The sequence below is a fragment of the Epinephelus lanceolatus genome, chromosome 4, assembly GCF_041903045.1.
Source record: "Epinephelus lanceolatus isolate andai-2023 chromosome 4, ASM4190304v1, whole genome shotgun sequence".
NCBI classification, from domain to species: domain Eukaryota; kingdom Metazoa; phylum Chordata; class Actinopteri; order Perciformes; family Serranidae; genus Epinephelus; species Epinephelus lanceolatus.
This window is the reverse complement of record NC_135737.1, coordinates 10,146,802-10,165,994: the sequence shown is the minus strand read 5'-3', so window position 1 is coordinate 10,165,994 and position 19,193 is coordinate 10,146,802. Positions and strand designations below refer to the sequence as shown.

Here is a 19,193-nt window from a genome sequence, read left to right as displayed (position 1 = left end):
GGTCATCTGCCGCAGCACTCCATCACTCTCCTTCTTGGTCAAATAGCTCTTACACAGCCTGGAGGTGTGTTTGGGGTCATTGTCCTGTTGAATAATAAATGATGGTCCAACTAAACGCAAACCGGATGGAATGGCATGTCGCTGCAGGATGCTGTGGTAGCCATGCTGGTTCAGTGTGCCTTCAATTTTGAATAAATCCCCAACAGTGTCACCAGCAAAACACCCCCACACCATCACACCTCCTCCTCCATGCTTCACAGTGGGAACCAGGCATGTGGAATCCATCCGTTCACCTTTTCTGCGTCTCACAAAGACACGGCGGTTGGAACCAAAGATCTCAAATTTGGACTCATCAGACCAAAGCACAGATTTCCACTGGTCTCATGTCCATTCCTTGTGTTTCTTGGCCCAAACAAATCTCTTCTGCTTGTTGCCTCTCCTTAGCAGTGGTTTCCTAGCAGCTATTTGACCATGAAGGCCTGATTCGCACAGTCTCCTCTTAACAGTTGTTCTAGAGATGGGTCTGCTGCTAGAACTCTGTGTGGCATTCATCTGGTCTCTGATCTGAGCTGCTGTTAACTTGCGATTTCTGAGGCTGGTGACTCGGATGAACTTATCCTCAGAAGCAGAGGTGACTCTTGGTCTTCCTTTCCTGGGTCGGTCCTCATGTGTGCCAGTTTCGTTGTAGCGCTTGATGGTTTTTGCGACTCCACTTGGGGACACATTTAAAGTTTTTGCAATTTTCCGGACTGACTGACCTTCATTTCTTAAAGTAATGATGGCCACTCGTTTTTCTTTAGTTAGCTGATTGGTTCTTGCCATAATATGAATTTTAACAGTTGTCCAATAGGGCTGTCGGCTGTGTATTAACCTGACTTCTGCACAACACAACTGATGGTCCCAACCCCATTGATAAAGCAAGAAATTCCACTAATTAACCCTGATAAGGCACACCTGTGAAGTGGAAACCATTTCAGGTGACTACCTCTTGAAGCTCATGGAGAGAATGCCAAGAGTGTGCAAAGCAGTAATCAGAGCAAAGGGTGGCTATTTTGAAGAAACTAGAATATAAAACATGTTTTCAGTTATTTCACCTTTTTTTGTTAAGTACATAACTCCATGTGTTCATTCATAGTTTTGATGCCTTCAGTGAGAATCTACAATGTAAATAGTCATGAAAATAAAGAAAACGCATTGAATGAGAAGGTGTGTCCAAACTTTTGGCCTGTACTGTATATATATATATATATATATATATATAAAGAACACCTGTCCCTTGGGGCTGTCATTTCAAGGTCTGTACACTGTACAAAATGTTAAGTCAGGGATTTATTTATTTATTTATTAAGAGTTTGTATACTATGTGGCCACAGCAATAGTATTGTGACAGGAGAGCATATGGCTGGGGGTCATTTCTGGGGAGCTCATATTTCCTTTGAATCTAAAAATGATAAGAAAAACATTTTATATTGTGTATTTGTGTATATTTATTTCTAACCTTAAAACTTTATTGAAGATCTTGTGCAGCCAGTCTTTTGTTGAATTGACTGACCCTGACACTTCACGAGAAGTAAAACTAAAAGAACTAAAAGGAATTAAGAAATTGTGATACTACTACTACTACTACTACTACTATTAATAATAATAATAATAATAATAATATCATCACGACAATGTGATAAAAGAAAATAGACAAAACTTTGTGCAAAAAAAGAGAGAAAAAAAAATCTCCACAATGATTATGATTACAATAAAAATACAAATATTCAGTACAAATATAATGTGACCTAGGCTCAAATAATCTTGGTGCATTTCAGCTTGCCAAAGAAATGGATGGAAATGAAATAAATAATATTTCCAAACTGTAGTCTCTGGAATGTCTACGGAAAGAGATGAAGATAACAATATATCATCCACAGATCAGGTCCTGAGTGGTGCCTTTTGGACTGGGTTTTACATCTATATCTTTTAAGAAGAAGAAGAAGAAACAGCAAACTGTAGTTATAATAAGGCTGCATTATAAAACACCATATGATAAAGCAAAGCACACTGCCTGTTACTGTTACACTACAAATGACTTCCTGCAAAACAAAGACAAACCAAATGAATGTTTATGAAATGAGCTCTAATAGCACTCATTCTTCTAATAGGGCTTTCACATCAGGGACCTGGAGGCGTCGAAACTCCTTTACAACTTTACTGCAAGACCAACGTGGTCTGACTTGTGGCCTTCATCAGGGTCAGGGTCACTCAGGCTCGAATGCACTTAGTACGAACACTGTGTACCAGACCTGGCCTGATCAGTACTCAAATTGAAAAGGAGGTCTTGAGTGAAAGCTTTGGAAGCTGAGTGCTGGGGCAGTGGAGATGTTGGGGCAATTGTACTTCACAGTATGAGCCAATCCTAATATGAAAACACCCTCATTCTAAGCAGTAGATATACTGTTTACAAGTATTGTATGGGACGGGTTCTGGTTTTTGTTTACTTTGTTGTGCATATCACAATATGGAAAGAGTTGTTACAAGTTTCCTGTTTTGTTGTGTGGTCACAGTAAAGGAGAACACATGCTATACACAGAGAAAAACTAAAGGAAAGTAGGACTGTTGATTCTATCTATATCTATATCTATCAATCTAGATAGATAGATAGATAGATAGATAGATAGATTGATTGATTGATCAGTCCTGTTCCCATGGCAAAGTTGAGGTAGTTAACCGTCCTGTGTTATGTGTCTGTCACATGTGGGCGTTTGTGAGCCATGTGACGGAAAAATGAGACTGTAGGCAGGCAGCCTTTAGACAGAGATGTGGGAAGATAAATGACAAGTGATGAAGACGGCATTACTATATGATGTTGCCTTTCTTTCAGTGTGTTGTCTTACTTAATGAGTAACACACATTTGGCTGCTTTACTGTCTTTGTAATTCTCGTTATGACAGAGGCTCTTTTAAGACCAGTGGGTTCATTACACAATGCGTACAGTGCTATACAAGGGTGTCTTCCCATAATCGAAAAAAGGAATTCAGGAAGCCATTGAGAAAATGATCAGGATTGTCCTCTCTTTCTTCTCCTTTTTTCCCTTTATATTATTTTAGCCATGCTAGCATCATGGCCATTTGGAGGTCAGTGTTGGTCTGTCCATCAGACAGTCCACCGTTTTGCTCCATAATATCTCAACAACTATTTGACTTTTTTTTTTTGTTAAAAAGTGACTGTTCAACATTTTAGTTTGTCCAGTACTCTGGTCAACAGTAACAACATTCCCATCTTCCTCAGCTGTACTTTTTGTGTGGTGCATTTTTGAATGCGAAGGGTTGTGCCACTTTCCAGCATTGGACACTTGATGGGCATAACACTAGGCAGTGTCACTATAGGTGTTTGACAGGTGCTCTGCAACTAAACCAGGAAATCAATACACTGTGGAATGTTGACCCGGCTTTATTTCAAGCATTGGAGGGATAGCAGCGTTGTAGCGATATCAATTTCTCTTCCATGACCACTGACCAACAAAGAAAACATACAGGCTACAGCAGACCCCCAGGAACACAGCTCAGTATTGCTTCCAGTTCTTCCAGTGATCACTCACCGTCTCTGTGGCCATTTTGTGTCTCTTTGAGGTCATTTCTTTCTTTGTAGTCACTTTGTGTCTCTTGTTGTCATTTTTGTCTCTTTGTGGTTGTTCTAGTCTCTTTGAGGTCATTGTTTTGTCTTTTTGAGGTCACTTTGTGTGTCTTGTTGTCATTTGTATCTTTTGTGGTCATTCTATTCTCTTTGGGGCATCCTCTTTTTGTCTTTTTGAGGTAATTTTGCATCTTTTTGCAGTCATATTGTCTCTTTGTCGTTATTTGATGCCTCTTTGTAGTTATTTTGTGTTTCTTTGTAGTCATTTTATGTCTCTTAATAGTTATTTTGTGTCTCTGTCGTCATTTTATGTCTCTTAATAGTTATTTTGTGTCTCTGTCGTCATTTTATGCCTCGTTGTAGTTATTTTGTGTCTCTGTCGTCATTTTATGTCTCTTTGTAGTTATTTTGTGTCTCTGCCGTCATTTTATGTCTCTTTGTAGTTATTTTATGTCTCTTAATAGTTATTTTGTGTCTCTGTCATCATTTTATGTCTCTTTGTAGTTATTTTGTGTCTCTTAATAGTTATTTTGTGTCTCTGTCGTCATTTTATGTCTCTTTGTAGTTATTTTGTGTCTCTGTCGTCATTTTATGTCTCTTTGTAGTTATTTTATGTCTCTTAATAGTTATTTTGTGTCTCTGTCGTCATTTTATGTCTCTTTGTAGTTATTTTATGTCTCTTAATAGTTATTTTGTGTCTCTGTCGTCATTTTATGTCTCTTTGTAGTTATTTTGTGTCTCTGTCGTCATTTTATGTCTCTTTGTAGTTATTTTATGTCTCTTAATAGTTATTTTGTGTCTCTGTCATCATTTTATGTCTCTTTGTAGTTATTTTGTGTCTCTGTCGTCATTTTATGTCTCTTTGTAGTTATTTTTTGTCTCTTAGTAGTTATTTTGTGTCTCTGTCATCATTTTATGTCTCTGTCGTCATTTTATGTCTCTTTGTAGTTATTTTGTGTCTCTGTCATCATTTTATGTCTCTGTCGTCATTGTATGTCTCTTTGTAGTTATTTTATGTCTCTTTGTAGTTATTTTGTGTCTCTGTCATCATTTTATGTCTCTTTGTTGTTATTTTGTGTCTCTGTCGTCATTTTATGTCTCTTTGTAGTTATTTTGTGTCTCTGTAGTTATTTTGTGTCTCTGTCATCATTTTATGTCTCTTTGTAGTTATTTTATGTCTCTTTATAGTTATTTTGTGTCTCTGTCGTCATTTTGTGTCTCTTTGTAGTTATTTTGTGTCTCTGTCATCATTTTATGTCTCTTTGTAGTTATTTTATGTCTCTTTATAGTTATTTTGTGTCTCTGTCATCATTTTATGTCTCTTTGTAGTTATTTTATGTCTCTTTGTAGTTATTTTTTCTCTGTCATCATTTTATGTCTCTTTGTAGTTATTTTTTGTCTCTGTCATCATTTTATGTCTCTTTGTAGTTATTTTGTGTCTCTTAAAAGTTATTTTGTGTCTCTGTCATCATTTTATGTCTCTTTGTAGTTATTTTGTGTCTCTGTCATCATTTTATGTCTCTTTGCAGTTATTTTTTTGTCTCTGTCATCATTTTATGTCTCTTTGTAGTTATTTTATGTCTCTTAATAGTTATTTTGTGTCTCTGTCATCATTTTATGTCTCTTTGTAGTTATTTTGTGTCTCTTAATAGTTATTTTGTGTCTCTGTCATCATTTTATGTCTCTTTGTAGTTATTTTGTGTCTCTGTCATCATTTTATGTCTCTTTGTGGTTATTTTATGTCTCTTAATAGTTATTTTGTGTCTCTGTCATCATTTTGTGTCTCTTTGTAGTTATTTTGTGTCTCTGTCGTCATTTTATGTCTCTTTGTGGTTATTTATGTCTCTTAATAGTTATTTTGTGTCTCTGTCGTCATTTTATGTCTCTTTGTGGTTATTTTATGTCTATAGTTATTTTGTGTCTCTGTCATCATTTTATGTCTCTTTGTAGTTATTTTGTGTCTCTGTCGTCATTTTATGTCTCTTTGTAGTTATTTTATGTCTCTTAATAGTTATTTTGTGTCTCTGTCATCATTTTATGTCTCTTTGTAGTTATTTTGTGTCTCTGTCGTCATTTTATGTCTCTTTGTAGTTATTTTATGTCTCTTAATAGTTATTTTGTGTCTCTGTCATCATTTTAAGTGTCTTTGTAGTTATTTTGTGTCTGTCGTCATTTTATGTCTCTTTGTGGTAATTTTATGTCTCTTAATAGTTATTTTGTGTCTCTGTCATCATTTTATGTCTCTTTGTAGTTATTTTGTGTCTCTGTCGTCATTTTATGTCTCTTTGTAGTTATTTTATGTCTCTTAATAGTTATTTTGTGTCTCTGTCATCATTTTAAGTGTCTTTGTAGTTATTTTGTGTCTCTGTCGTCATTTTATGTCTCTTTGTGGTTATTTTATGTCTCTTAATAGTTATTTTGTGTCTCTGTCATCATTTTATGTCTCTTTGTAGTTATTTTGTGTCTCTGTCGTCATTTTATGTCTCTTTGTAGTTATTTTATGTCTCTTAATAGTTATTTTGTGTCTCTGTCGTCATTTTAAGTGTCTTTGTAGTTATTTTGTGTCTCTGTCGTCATTTTATGTCTCTTTGTAGTTATTTTATGTCTCTTAATAGTTATTTTGTGTCTCTGTCGTCATTTTAAGTGTCTTTGTAGTTATTTTGTGTCTCTGTCGTCATTTTATGTCTCTTTGTAGTTATTTTATGTCTCTTAATAGTTATTTTGTGTTTCTGTCGTCATTTTAAGTGTCTTTGTAGTAATTTCGTGTCTCTTTGTACTGTAGTTGTTTTATGTTTCTTTGTTGCCATTTTGATAATAACAATAATAATAATAATAATACATTGGATTTATATAGTGCTTTTCAGGATACTCAAAGACACTTATTTTGAGTCTCTCCCTGGTCAGTAAGTGTCTCATCTAATAACATTTATCAGGTGGAGGCCAGGTGGGCACCTGACACTTAGCGCCCCTGAACATGTGCCTGGTTGTCCTACTCAGTAATCCATCCATGACAACAAATAACAATGAATTATTTTTTAGGATGTCTCTTAACAGCGACAGCAGACTAAGGACAATCAGATGAAATGAACATGCTGCAGTGCTGAAAGATGCACATAACTATAAATGCCGGCATGTAACCTTGCCACTGAGGCCATCTACATGTGTTACACCTGTAAGTAAAAAATGATTTAAACACAACAATTATTGAAGAATATTCTGAGTAGGCACACAGCTGATAAAGTGATTTTAACTTGTTAAGAGGATGTAACGGGTGCCCCTTATTTATCTGTGGGGAAATGCTTCTGAACAGGAAACTGACAGGGAGCTCCAAGCACGAGTGACTCTACTTGCAGGGCTGCAACGCACACACACACACACACACACACACACACACACACACACACACAAACACACACACTTAAGTAGGCGTGAAGCTGAGACTGAAACTTACACTGAAAACCCCAAACAGCACAACTGCAATTAATCAGCTACAAGTCTCTCTCTCACATACACACACACACACACGCACACACACACACACACACACACACACACACACACACACGCACACAGATCTTAGTACATTAACTACCACATTAACTATTTGAAGAGTCATCATTTCTTTATCTTTTAAGATCTTAAATTATTTTAAAAAATTTTTCTTATGAGCACAGAAACACAAGAATGCATGCAGTATCAAAAAACACACTGACATAAAAGTCTCTGTCACATGCATACACACACACACACACACACACACACACACACACACCCAACAGGAAACAAAATTGGATTATGCAAATCAGCTAAGAAAAAATGTTTGAGAGAGAGGAGAGGAAGGTGTGAGGGAGGGAGTGACAGAGGTAGGGAGGATTGATAGCAGGCCGAGAAACAGAAACAGGAAGGTGTCAATGTGTGTGTGAGTGTGTATGTGTGAGTGACGGCAGCCAAGAGAGAGAGACGCAGAGACTTTTCTCAGCAGCTCACGTCCTCTGAAAGTGTATCAATTTTGTTGCCTGTAGATGTAGATGCCACAGAGTCTGTGTGAGAGTATGTTTGAGAGAGAGAGAGGGTGTGTGTGTGTGTGTGACATGCCTGAAGAGGATTATTAGCGACATAAATATCGACATGGATTTCCAACATCGTGCAGCTCTGGATATCTCCACCAGGAACCCTCAGGATGACTTCGAGATCCTGCTGAGAGTTGGAGGAGGAACATACGGAGAAGTTTATAAGGTCAGAGCCTCCAGCTGCTGCTGTTTAACTCTTGTACTGCTGCTGAGAGTTTCAGTCAATACCATAATGTGACCAGCTTGTAACTAATATAAAGCATTTAAAGAATCTTTGAAGAGAAGAGCTTCTTAGAACAGTTTTAGAGAAGAGACTGTGTTTTATTTTACCATCAAGCAGAATTTTAAGGCTGACTAACTTCATTAGTGTGAGGGGGATGTTTGCCGCGCTGACTGCTGCTATCTCAAGTCAAGCATGTCTTACTTCTGCCTTCTCTACAAGTTGCTCCTTAACAGTGTAACCTACAATACATTCTGTACCAGTGATGGAAGAAGTATTCAGGTCTTTTACTGATCTGTAAAAGTAGCTATACTGCAGTGAAGTAATACTCAATTACAAGAAAACTTAACCTCATGTAAGTAAAAGTACAACATGTAAAAGTGCTCAGCATGCAGAATTGCCCATTTTATAATTATGCATATTATACTGTTGGATATAATGATTCATGCATTATATCCAACAGTATGATATAATGATTCATGCATTTAAATGTTCATTACTTTAATGTTGCAACTACTACAATCTGGAAAGTAACTAAGGTTAGCGAATAAAAGTAATCCATTAAGAAGTACAATATCTAGTACAATGTAGTGGAGCAGAAGTGCAAAGTTGCAAAGTACAGGTACTTCAAAAGTGTACTCAAAGGAACAATGTGTAAGATTTAGGAGGATTTAGTGACATCTAGCGGTGAAGACTACAGATTGCAACCAGCTGAAACTTGTTTTTTTACCCGGAGCCAAATTATTTATAGAGGTCTCTTTCTCTACAAACAAACTCAACAGGTGATTAAAACCAGTAGCATGTCAGAGACAGGCCTCAGCACCTGTTTATCTGTGCTCACCTTTTTATATCCACAGAGGTCTCTTCTTCTTCAGAGCAAATGGACCTGGGGATTTGAACTGGCAAAAACACTAAATTAAGCATTTTCATGTTAAAAATTTGTGGTGTTTTTTTTTGTTTGTTTGTTTGTTTCAATGCAGAGGGGCTGCTAAATAAAACATAAAAATGCAAATGTCCCTATCTAGAGCCAGTGTTTGGTTTGTCCATTCTGGGACAGGTTGCAGATTGTGACAAGCTAAAACACCTCCCATGTGTCAAGCGTGTAGGAGAACTGTGGTGGTCGACTTGAAAACACGAAAACTCAAATGGCCCTATTTCCAGCCAGTGTTTGATTTGGCCATTCTGAGCTACTGTAGGAACATGGTGTTCCAACATGGTGACCTTCATTGATGAGGACCTGCTCCCTATGTGGACATAAATGGATCATTCTAAGATGACAAAACCATAACGATTCCCATTTTCAGATGATTACACACTAAAGAAAACATACTTATTATATCATGCTCTGTTTCTGCCGATACCCCCTAAGTCCTACACGCTGGACTTCCCTGTATGATGACATGTTTAATTCCTCAGGGCTGAATATATTGTGCTGTGCTCACTGGGGATTTCTTGATGAATGTTGAAGGAAATACAGGTGTGATTGATTTTAGTTTCCCCGGCTGATTGCGATCACAACTTGAGTGCAGGCTCCAGCTCTGCAGGAGGAAGTGGTTTTACAAGAAGTGAAAGTATTCTTGTAAATAGCTGATGGCTTTTTTTGATTTTACTCCAACTAAAACAGAAGTCAGCCTGAACTCTGGATTGTTAGTGTCTTGTTGATTTTCTCTTCAGGTGCTGATTTCATATTTTCACTTGTTTAAAAACTTTTTTAGGACCTGGCGTTCTTAGCAAAAGGAGACTTTCTGTGAGATGACTCAGTTTCACTAAGGAGTCAGATACAGTCAGCTTTTGTTCATGTGAAATCTAACTTGACCCCTGACCCTGATTGGGTAACTATATCCTCACACCTTTCCCCTGTCCTTCTATGTATTTGTACTTAATGTTTCCTCTTTCATGTTTAATGATCACAGCTGGGGTTTCTGTTTGTAAAGGCCTCTTGAAAAAATAGACCTTTAATTGTAACACACAAAATATCATGTAAATGATTTTAAGGAGCAGTGTGTAGGATTTGGTTTATTAAACATTAAGATAAAATGAGATCCCTGGGGATAAATCTACAAACTACCCAGCAGATAAAGTATTTGTACTTTTACTTGAGTAAAAATTTACATAGTATTTCTACACTGCAGTATTGTTACTTTACCCACAAAATGACCATTTGTAAATCAATTAGTTATGCTGTTTTACCTTCAGTCAATGAAGAAAACATTTTTTTCACATGTCCTAAAAATGACATAGGAGTGATTTATTGATTGACTCAGGTCCAACTTAAACAACTCTAACAAAACACCCATTTAAGAACTCTCACACAATGTACTAGTATTAATATTTTCATTATAATTGTTATTATCATCTTTGTTTAAAGAAAAAAAAAACACTAAATAATGTCTGATGGATCTGTGGTCCATGAAGCTAAATAGAACATGTTTTTCTTTTCTTTTTAGTTTTTAACTTCAAACTTCAGATTTGATTCAGATTTGGAAGAGGTCTAAGTTTTGTTTTATAAAATCCCACAAATTCAGTTTAATTGAGTGGCCCATGATGGTGCTGGTGAAAGCTCATTTTGTGCTATCCTCATACTTACATTTAATGTCCTGTTAAAAAACCTTAGCTACTACAACTCTTCAGTTTATGACAGAATACCCAAAGAATAGAATGTTTGAATTCCCTCCAGTCTACTGAATGTAATGCTGATAGTATGCTAACATACTGTTGATACTAATGTGAACATGCTAACATGCCTCTCAGGTCTGCTGACATTTCAAAAGCCTTTTAATCTTGTTCTTTGGACAGTTCTCTTGTTGAGGTGTTGTCCTCCAAAGGCCTTGACACACCAAGCTGACAGATGGCTGTCAGTCAGTGTTGGGCCTTTGGTGAGCCTCTGTCGTCCTTGTCGATGCAGTGCTGTACTATTGCTCCTAGTCGGCCCCTGCTGGCTTTATTTTTTGCAAATGGGGGCAAAAAAAAGACCCTGCTGGCACCTATTTATTTCTTTGAAGGGCTGAACTTCACATAAAAAAGAATAGAATCAAGACCAAGGGAGACGGGGGCCCACAGGGAGTGATGTATGGGGCCTAGAATTTTAATCTCTCCTGTGCTCAATCTGTTCGACAGTGAAATACAGTAACTGTTATGCAAAGCAGGGGAGCTGTAAAGTGAGCACACTTCCTCTAAAGAGGTCAGTCGACCCCGCTGTTCTGTTTTACAGACAGAGAGAGAGAGAGAGAGAGGGGGAGATTTGCATAGCTGCTCTTCCTCAACGTACTATGGACACACACACAGACAGACACACACACACACACACACACGTGCGCTCATGTACATGTTTTCGGCTGCATGTTGCTACACTCATAGTGTTACAGAGGTCAGTCTGCAGACGCAGCACTTTTGCACCATCAGCAGTAAGAATGTAAAGAAAGTAGGCCTTTTACATGTGTCCAGTGAAAACCACATATCTCCAGATGTGATGATGTTGTTTTTGATTAACTGAAGGATGAAGTGTTCCTTTATGTGTTGTACCTCTCAAGCTAAATAAACTCTTTGAAAATCCTCTCGGATCAGCTGGAAAATGCATCATCACAAAGCTGACAACGGGACTGTTTTTCTGATACATGGTTCCATCCATGCTACAAACACAAAATGATTTTATAGAATACGATGCATTGCCGTAGAATAAACTGCCCAACAGTATATAAAGGGGTTCAAATGAGCACAACCGTAAACATCTTCAGCAGTAAAATGCAGCATACAAATCAATGCAGAAGTAATATTAATTCAAAAACATCAGAATAGGAAAACACTGAGAGGGAACATTTTACTCCCCAGTGAGTACTTTTACTTAATAATACTTTTGCTTAAGGTAGGCTTTGAATTCAAGGCTCTTACTTGTAGTGGAGTTTTTTCACAGCGTGGTATCAGTACTTTTACTTAAGTAAGGGATTTGAATATGTCTTTGACTGAGAATTGTCAGTTTATAATGGTGCAGCAGTAGCAGACAGATTTTAGCCTTTAATTGTTGCAACACCTTTAGCAGGATCAGTCAGAGGAGTAAGACGGATGTGGTGACTGCACTGGATGAGTCAGATAAGTGTAGTACAACTGGCTGCATTTTCCTTGTCTTCAATGGCATTTTTGCTCATGTGTTTTGTTTATCTCACAGCACACGGTAGCTTTCTCTGCTTATGTCAACTGCTCAGGTTTGTTTGCGAGAAAAGTGCTGTAAACTGATTCCTGTTCTGTGTGCAAGAGGCGTCGAGATCAACAGATGCAGAAACACTTGTAAATGAAATATTGATGAATCTCTAATGTGCCATCAGCACAGAGTTGTGTCTAAGTAACACGCTGTTTAGACAGCCTCAGCCATCTCTTACATAAGTTTCAAACACCACATGATTCAAGAAGTTATGTTACAGGTCCAGTATGTAGGATTTAGTGGCATCTACTAGTGAGGTTGCAGATTGTGACAAGTTAAAACACCTCCCATGTGTCAAGTGTATAGGAGAACTGCGGTGGTCGACTTGAAAACACGAAAACTCAAATGGCCCTATTTCGAGCCAGTGTTTGATTTGGCTGCTCTGGGCTACTGTAGAAACATGGCAGTGCAACATGGTGATCTCTGTGGATGAGGACCCGCTACCTATGTTGATATAAATGGCTCATTCTAAGGTAATGAAAGCACAAAGATTTTTATTTTCAGGTGATTATACGTTACGGACAACAGAGTCGTGAATTTTATATCCCATTTCTGCCAGTAGATGCCCATAAATCCTACACACTGGGCCTTTAAAAAAGGTCATTTGACAGTGTGGAGCAATTATCATAGCAGACATTGTGGCATGCACCCAAACGACATTGCTGCCTGCTGAGGCATTACACCTACCTTTCTGTAACTGTCACCACTGCGCTGGAAATAGTAGCTGGTTTTACCTGCTGGACAACAACATAACAAAGGGTGGATGGGCAGTAACCAACAGCTTTAAGTAAATCAAAGTCTTGTTTGTTAAGTCAAATGCAGTTTATTTATTTTGTCAAAACATGTTCATCATATCCAGCCAAGCAATTTGCAATATGAGGACGCTTACAAAGAAGGATATTCTGTGACATGAGGATGTGTTTTTTTCTCATGAATATAAATGATAAGAGAACACAAATGGAAAGCAAACTGTGCAACATATGAATGGGCAGTATGCACGATATTCATAGTTTATACAGTGTTGCGGAGATTAAATCAAATGCCTACACATTGCTGATAACATGTAACACCAGGGTGATCTACAACATGTTCCTAAGTCTGCAGTCATGGTAGTGGCTCCATGCAATGTAGTGCAGTTCATATGATATCTAATGAATTAGCACCCCACAAATGACAACTATGTACTTGATGTTACGTTGGTTAGGTTTAGGCACAAAATTACGAAGAGGAGATTTAGGAAGAGAAGCATGGTGATGATGTAGCTACCTGATAATAACTCAAAGTTAACTCCAGTCTCCTGGGGAAAGTCCTGCCTCCTTACACACAGCTTTAGTTTGGCTACTACTTCTTTCTTTACTCCTGTCAACACATTTTCATGGGGTTGTATAGGAATTACTGGCTCATGATTATGTGGTTTATATGAATTGTGGTGCCTTATTTTTTGTGGGTGTGCATATGAACAGTGCATGGGGAAAGCCTGCTCTGTGATGATGTAACTAGGTGCAGTAGTGCTTTCATCATTCTGTAGTTTTTATAGTCCATCTGAGGGAATGTCTGCATCAAAATTCATGGCAATCCGTCCAATTGTTGTTGAGACATTTTACAAAAAACACACAATGTGATCTTCATGAGGGCTTTAGATGAAATCAGGTGGTGACCAGTGGATACTTGGTGAAGACCCCCTGGGGATCATGTTCCGACATGGCAGACGTAATGGCGTCAGAAGTGCTAGGCTTACTGATGAATGGACAAGTTAGACTAATTTTAGTTGACCCAAGGTCAAGTTAAATGTGTCAAGGCACAGTTTTAGGTAATAGTATACATGCCACCATCCTATATAAGCTGTGTCTCTCTCTGTTCACACTTATCACATAGCTTCTGCATGTAGCCATGTTGATCTGAGCTCGTAATTAAACGTGCATTAAGAAAGAACTCTGTGATCGGCCTCATCCTTGAATTATCTAGATCATCATAGAAATACCTACTCTCGTTCAGGGGATCATCAAAGTCAGACAGATTTATTCTCAGGGGACCATAAACATCTGTGTGAAATTTCATGGCAATGTATTTGATAGTTGTTGAGAAATTTCAGACAAACTGTCTGTTGGTTGTGTGAAGTGTGAGAAGATTTAAAAAGGTACAAGTTCCTTTCTCAGTGGTGCCATGCCATTATTCTAATGGCCCTAAATTCTGAAGCCCCATTAATCTGAATTATGTCCCACTGGACCAAAAACCCATTTCTCCGACAGCTTGTTATCCCAAAAACAAACACCCATTGCTCCAAAGTCCTGTTTCTCTGTTTCTGAGTTTCCCAGTGGCATTTGAGCCACTGATCCCAAGTGTTTTTACCAACCATTTGCGTTGTTTCCTAGCACTGTTTTAGCAACAAATTCCGGGTGTTTTACCAACCCTTCCCTGCATTTCTCAACTGTGTTTGAGCCACCAGTCCTGGATGTGTATACCCACCCTTCACTGCATTTCCCAGTGACATTTCAACCACTGTTTCAAGTGTTCTTACTAATCCTTTATGGCATTGGTTTGAACCACCAAACCTAGGGGCTTTTATATCGATCCTTCCCTACTTTGGTGCAGTACTCTAACTCTAACAAAATAAGTTTCTAACCATAACCATGTTGTTTTTGTGCCTATACCTAACCACACATTCACCACAGTGTTGTTTTGTAAGATAAGGTTTCAGTGTATCCACTGAATAATAACAGGCTGTCAGAGAATCTGGCTTTCAATCCAAGGGGACATTTCCAAGGGGACATTTTTTGAACTAACAGGGCAGGAATTTTGGGCCACTGGATCAATGGGCAGTCCCCATTTTGGTACCAAGTGCAAATTTTTTCCTACAACAAACTGGGATTGACAGGCAACAGATCATGGTCAGATGACTCCAGGATCACTCTCACTTTTGTGATGTGTTCACAAAATCTTTACTTTAGACTCTAGACTTCGTTTTGCCCACTATTTCTCGACTCGACTGAAATGTTCCTTCCCATCTATACACATACATTTTAATATATGTCTATTTGATGATTGACATTTCCTTCACAGCAATTTAAGAGATTGTACCTGCTTGATTTGCTGTGGACATTGACTCAGACTTGACTTAAGCTGATTGCAACTCTGCATGCAATCATGTCAGGATCTACCTCCTCTTACAGTGAAAGCCTGACTCTCTTTATCAGATGTGGCTTGTGCTACTAAGCTGCAGTTGGAGTTGCTGTTCAACACGGTGCACCTCTGGTTTCAGGCCTCACAGACACTGTGGGCTGCACCTGTGTTGTGTGTGCAACCTCAGATGCAAAAAATGAAGAAGTGAGAGAAAAGCATAGCGGACTACATACAGAACCTGCCTGCAGAGTTGAGTTAACTGTGTCAGGTTCTGCTGAAACACTGAGGTGTGTGTGTGTGTGTGTGTGTGTGTGTGTGTGTGTGTGTGTGCGTGCGTGTGTGTGTGCGCGCGTGTGTGTTTTAAGATGAAAAGTGCTTGAATTTCTGGTTGCTGTTGATTTATCTTTAACCCAAAAAAGAGGAAGAGAGATAATTTATGATGCCGAGAACAACAAACAAATGCAGCCAAACACCAGCCCATAACTGGCATTTCTGTGTATGTGTGTGTTTGTGTGTGTGTGTGTGTGTGTGTGTGTGGATACGTGAGTTTGTGTGCTTCAACACTTTGTGAGATCAAATGTCTTAAAGGAAGACTCTTATTTGTACTAAATTACAAAAAATTAATTGAAATTAATAATGCACTTAATGTACAGTTACGTACATTAGGTTCAGTAAGGTAACATGGTGGTGACGTACCTTAAAAGAACTCAGAGTTCACTTGGTTTCACCTGGTCCCCAACACTGGTCTCTAGAGGGGAAAGTCCTGTGTTGTTTGACCCATCCTCCACCAGCCTTTACGTTGGTTATACACAAGTTACTGGCTCATGATAACTTTTCGAATGTATAGGCATGAACAGTGGATGAGAATATCCTGAACAATAACAGCACAGAACAACTGATAAACTGCACAATGGCCCGAACTGTGGACGCAATAACTGCAGGAAGTTTGTGTAAAACCAGCGATTTGGATCAATTTTGAGCATATTATTTCCTGTAAATGTTGCATCAGAAATGACTTTTCCTGACATTTTTTGGAATCTTTATATATTATTCTCTGTCTGTACTGTGTATGTTTTAACTTTGTAACATTCATAGATGCTTAATAAGCTTATTTTCCAACAAATTTAATGTTTTCTTTGACCTTGACCGTTGTTCTGTTAGCTCTTTGGTTGTTTTGTCTGTGTACTTTTCTAATGTAGGCCGAGGCTGTTTAGCATGAATAAATATAGCTTATGTTCAGGTCTTCACTGAGTACTTATCATCAGTGGTGGCTCTGCCTATTGGCAACACATTTGTAGTTGTTTATTATTGTTTGTTAGCTAAGTCATTTACTTGTATTGATTTTTTTATTAAAGATAATAATCATAGTTTCTTTTTGGGGGGACTGGCAATATTGGCAATTTTTAAATAACAATTTATTTTAGGTGTCTTCACAGAAATGACTGAAATGCTGAAACACAGGCCAACCATATATCTTTTATGAAAATATTTCTCACACCCCTTACACACCCCCATGAAGCTTTGGCATCATGAGTCTGCAAAGTCTGCATGCTTTCATCTCAGAAACAGTGGTGCAAAGAAGTTTCTGATGTCTCGTGTAGTTGTAGAACACGTGCGGTACACACGCAGCACAACCCACTCTGAACTGTGCTTGTTATCATTAAACTTCATTTACATTTTTTTATTTTACAGTTCTGAAGTAGAGTAAAACAACAGTTTTTAAAGTGTATGTGGTGTGATGTCAGTATTCAGTCTCACCCACTTTCTCCCTGTGACCTTTCATGTTAACACGTCAGATCTTAGTGATTTATAGTTAAAGGAAGCAGGCAGAGTTCACTTCTTCATTTGACACTCACACTGCTGAGACTGTTGGCTTACACACCTCTCTATATGTTAACTATTACTATACTTATTATATATTATACTATACTTTTCTAGATTATATATTCATACTATGTCGTTTTATATTTGACATTCTACTCCATTTGCATGTCATACTGCTGTACTGTTGGGGAGACAGGGTATGGTTGTAACAACGGGATTGTTATAACAGCACCACGTTTTTAATTTTATTTTTTACCCCTTCCGTCCCAACTTTACATGTTGAATTTCATATCTGTGTGAAGTAGTATGTAGATTTTATAGCCGAAACACTGATTTTCAGGTATGGAAGTATTTGGGCCAAGTCTATATTTCGATAAGTCCTGATGCTGTTGAGGTTTACCTTGTATTAGATTAGAGAGCATTGTTTGGGGTCACATGTGAGGTGTTTCATCTTTGGTCATTTTAAACCACCAAGCTGCTATAGCTCACTAAACACTGGCCGACAGGAGCAGGGATGGATGTGACAGATTTTTCAAAAAGTACAGCTAACCCCAATGACAACAAAACACATTTTCTCTATCATACTCCTTTTCTCAGCATGCCGGGAGAGTTGGTGAGAGCAATGAGAGGGTGGGCTTGTACATGTGCTAAAATCTGCATCAGATGAGGCGAGGCAAGAAAAGACAATAAGGTCTGTCCCGTACATGTATAAATAATAGACATAGCTACCGTGAAGTCACCCCCACAGTTTGGCTGTCGCCATCATCTTGTTGGAGTCAGAAGTGACCATATTTGGATGCAAGGTTGGAGCTGTGGAGGAGAGAGGGTTGGATGGATCTGACTTTTTGGCAGACAGCCTGTCAGTCAAAACAGCCCGCCCTTGATTACGCGTAACTTTAGATTAGCTACAGAGACCAAAACCGTTTTTTGTACCAGGCTGTAAACATGTTTATCTATGCTGTAAAGTTGGGCATTTTAACATGGGGGTCTATGGGGACTGCCTCACTTCTGGGGCCTTTTAAGGAATTGCAGTTTTTGAAACTTCTGCTTCAGCTTCATTTTTTAGCCTCTGAGGTTGCTTTTTGGTCTGTCCACAAACAATACTCTATCTGCCATTTGACATTAAGCAGATACTACAAAAAATTAAAAAACAAAACCTCAGAGAAAGAGGATCACCACAGCTGCTCTGTGTGGGCGATCACAGCAGTCAAAACATCTTCAGCGTGCAGCAAGATAATGTCCTGACTGCTTACTTAACTGAAGCAGCAGACTTATACTTTGAGCATCTGACAGGCAAAAGTTAGCGACTTAGACCTTAGTAGGAATTAGTTACTAGTGTATGTATCAGTTTTTTTATGTGTATCTTTTGTAATTGCATAACTTTTAATTCTTCACTCTCATTGTTACAGATGGTTACCCTGGTAGTAGGGCAGGTTGGAACTCCTTGCATTTGACAATTAGGGAATTCTGTGATAAAGTTGGAGAAATTGGAATTGTTGCTATTTGTAGTAGACAAAGACAGGTGCTTTGTGCCAAATTTTAAGAGCTCTCGCACAAAAATTCAGAGTGTTTAAGGTGCTGAGACAAAAAGTGTTACAACCATACCCAGTTACCTATTTATAATATATTACCTTTGACCTTACATTCTATATGTCATATCTCACACTATATAATTATTTACTATATTGTACTTTACATATTATATTATATTATATTATATTATATTATGTCACATGTTACTCATTTATACACTTTATCGTTACTTTGCTGCTGGGCTTTTAACCAGAACCAAGAAGTACAGTTACATCACAGCAGTTTAAGCCTCATTACTCTGGCTCCCTGTTTGTTTCATGATTGATTTTAAAATCTAATTGATTACTTTTATGGCTCTTCTTGACCTAGATCCTGGTTATATTTCTGACCTCTTAATCCCTTATGAACTTTTGCATAGTTTGAGATCCTCGGGCACAAGTTTTTGTCTGGCCAGGCTGAAAACTGAAGAATGCAGAGCTCTTGAAATCACGGCCTCGAGGCTCTGGAACAACCTGCCCGAGGACATGAGGCTGTCTGAGCTTTTTAGTCTCTCCTATAAATATACTCTTATCGGAAAGCATATCCTGATTTTATTTTATTTTAATTCTTG

General features: G+C 38.1%; 1 protein-coding gene across 1 annotated transcript in view; it reads left to right on the top strand.

Annotated features, from left to right (window-relative positions):
* The first annotated feature begins 7,531 nt into the window (after window positions 1-7,531).
* Window positions 7,532-19,193, top strand: part of map4k1 (mitogen-activated protein kinase kinase kinase kinase 1) — a 47,342-nt gene continuing 35,680 nt past the window's right edge. The window contains exon 1 of the mRNA XM_033630379.2: window positions 7,532-7,857. Coding sequence (XP_033486270.2) covers window positions 7,750-7,857 — 108 coding nt within the window. The 5' untranslated portion in view covers window positions 7,532-7,749. The remainder of the gene's footprint in view (window positions 7,858-19,193) is intronic.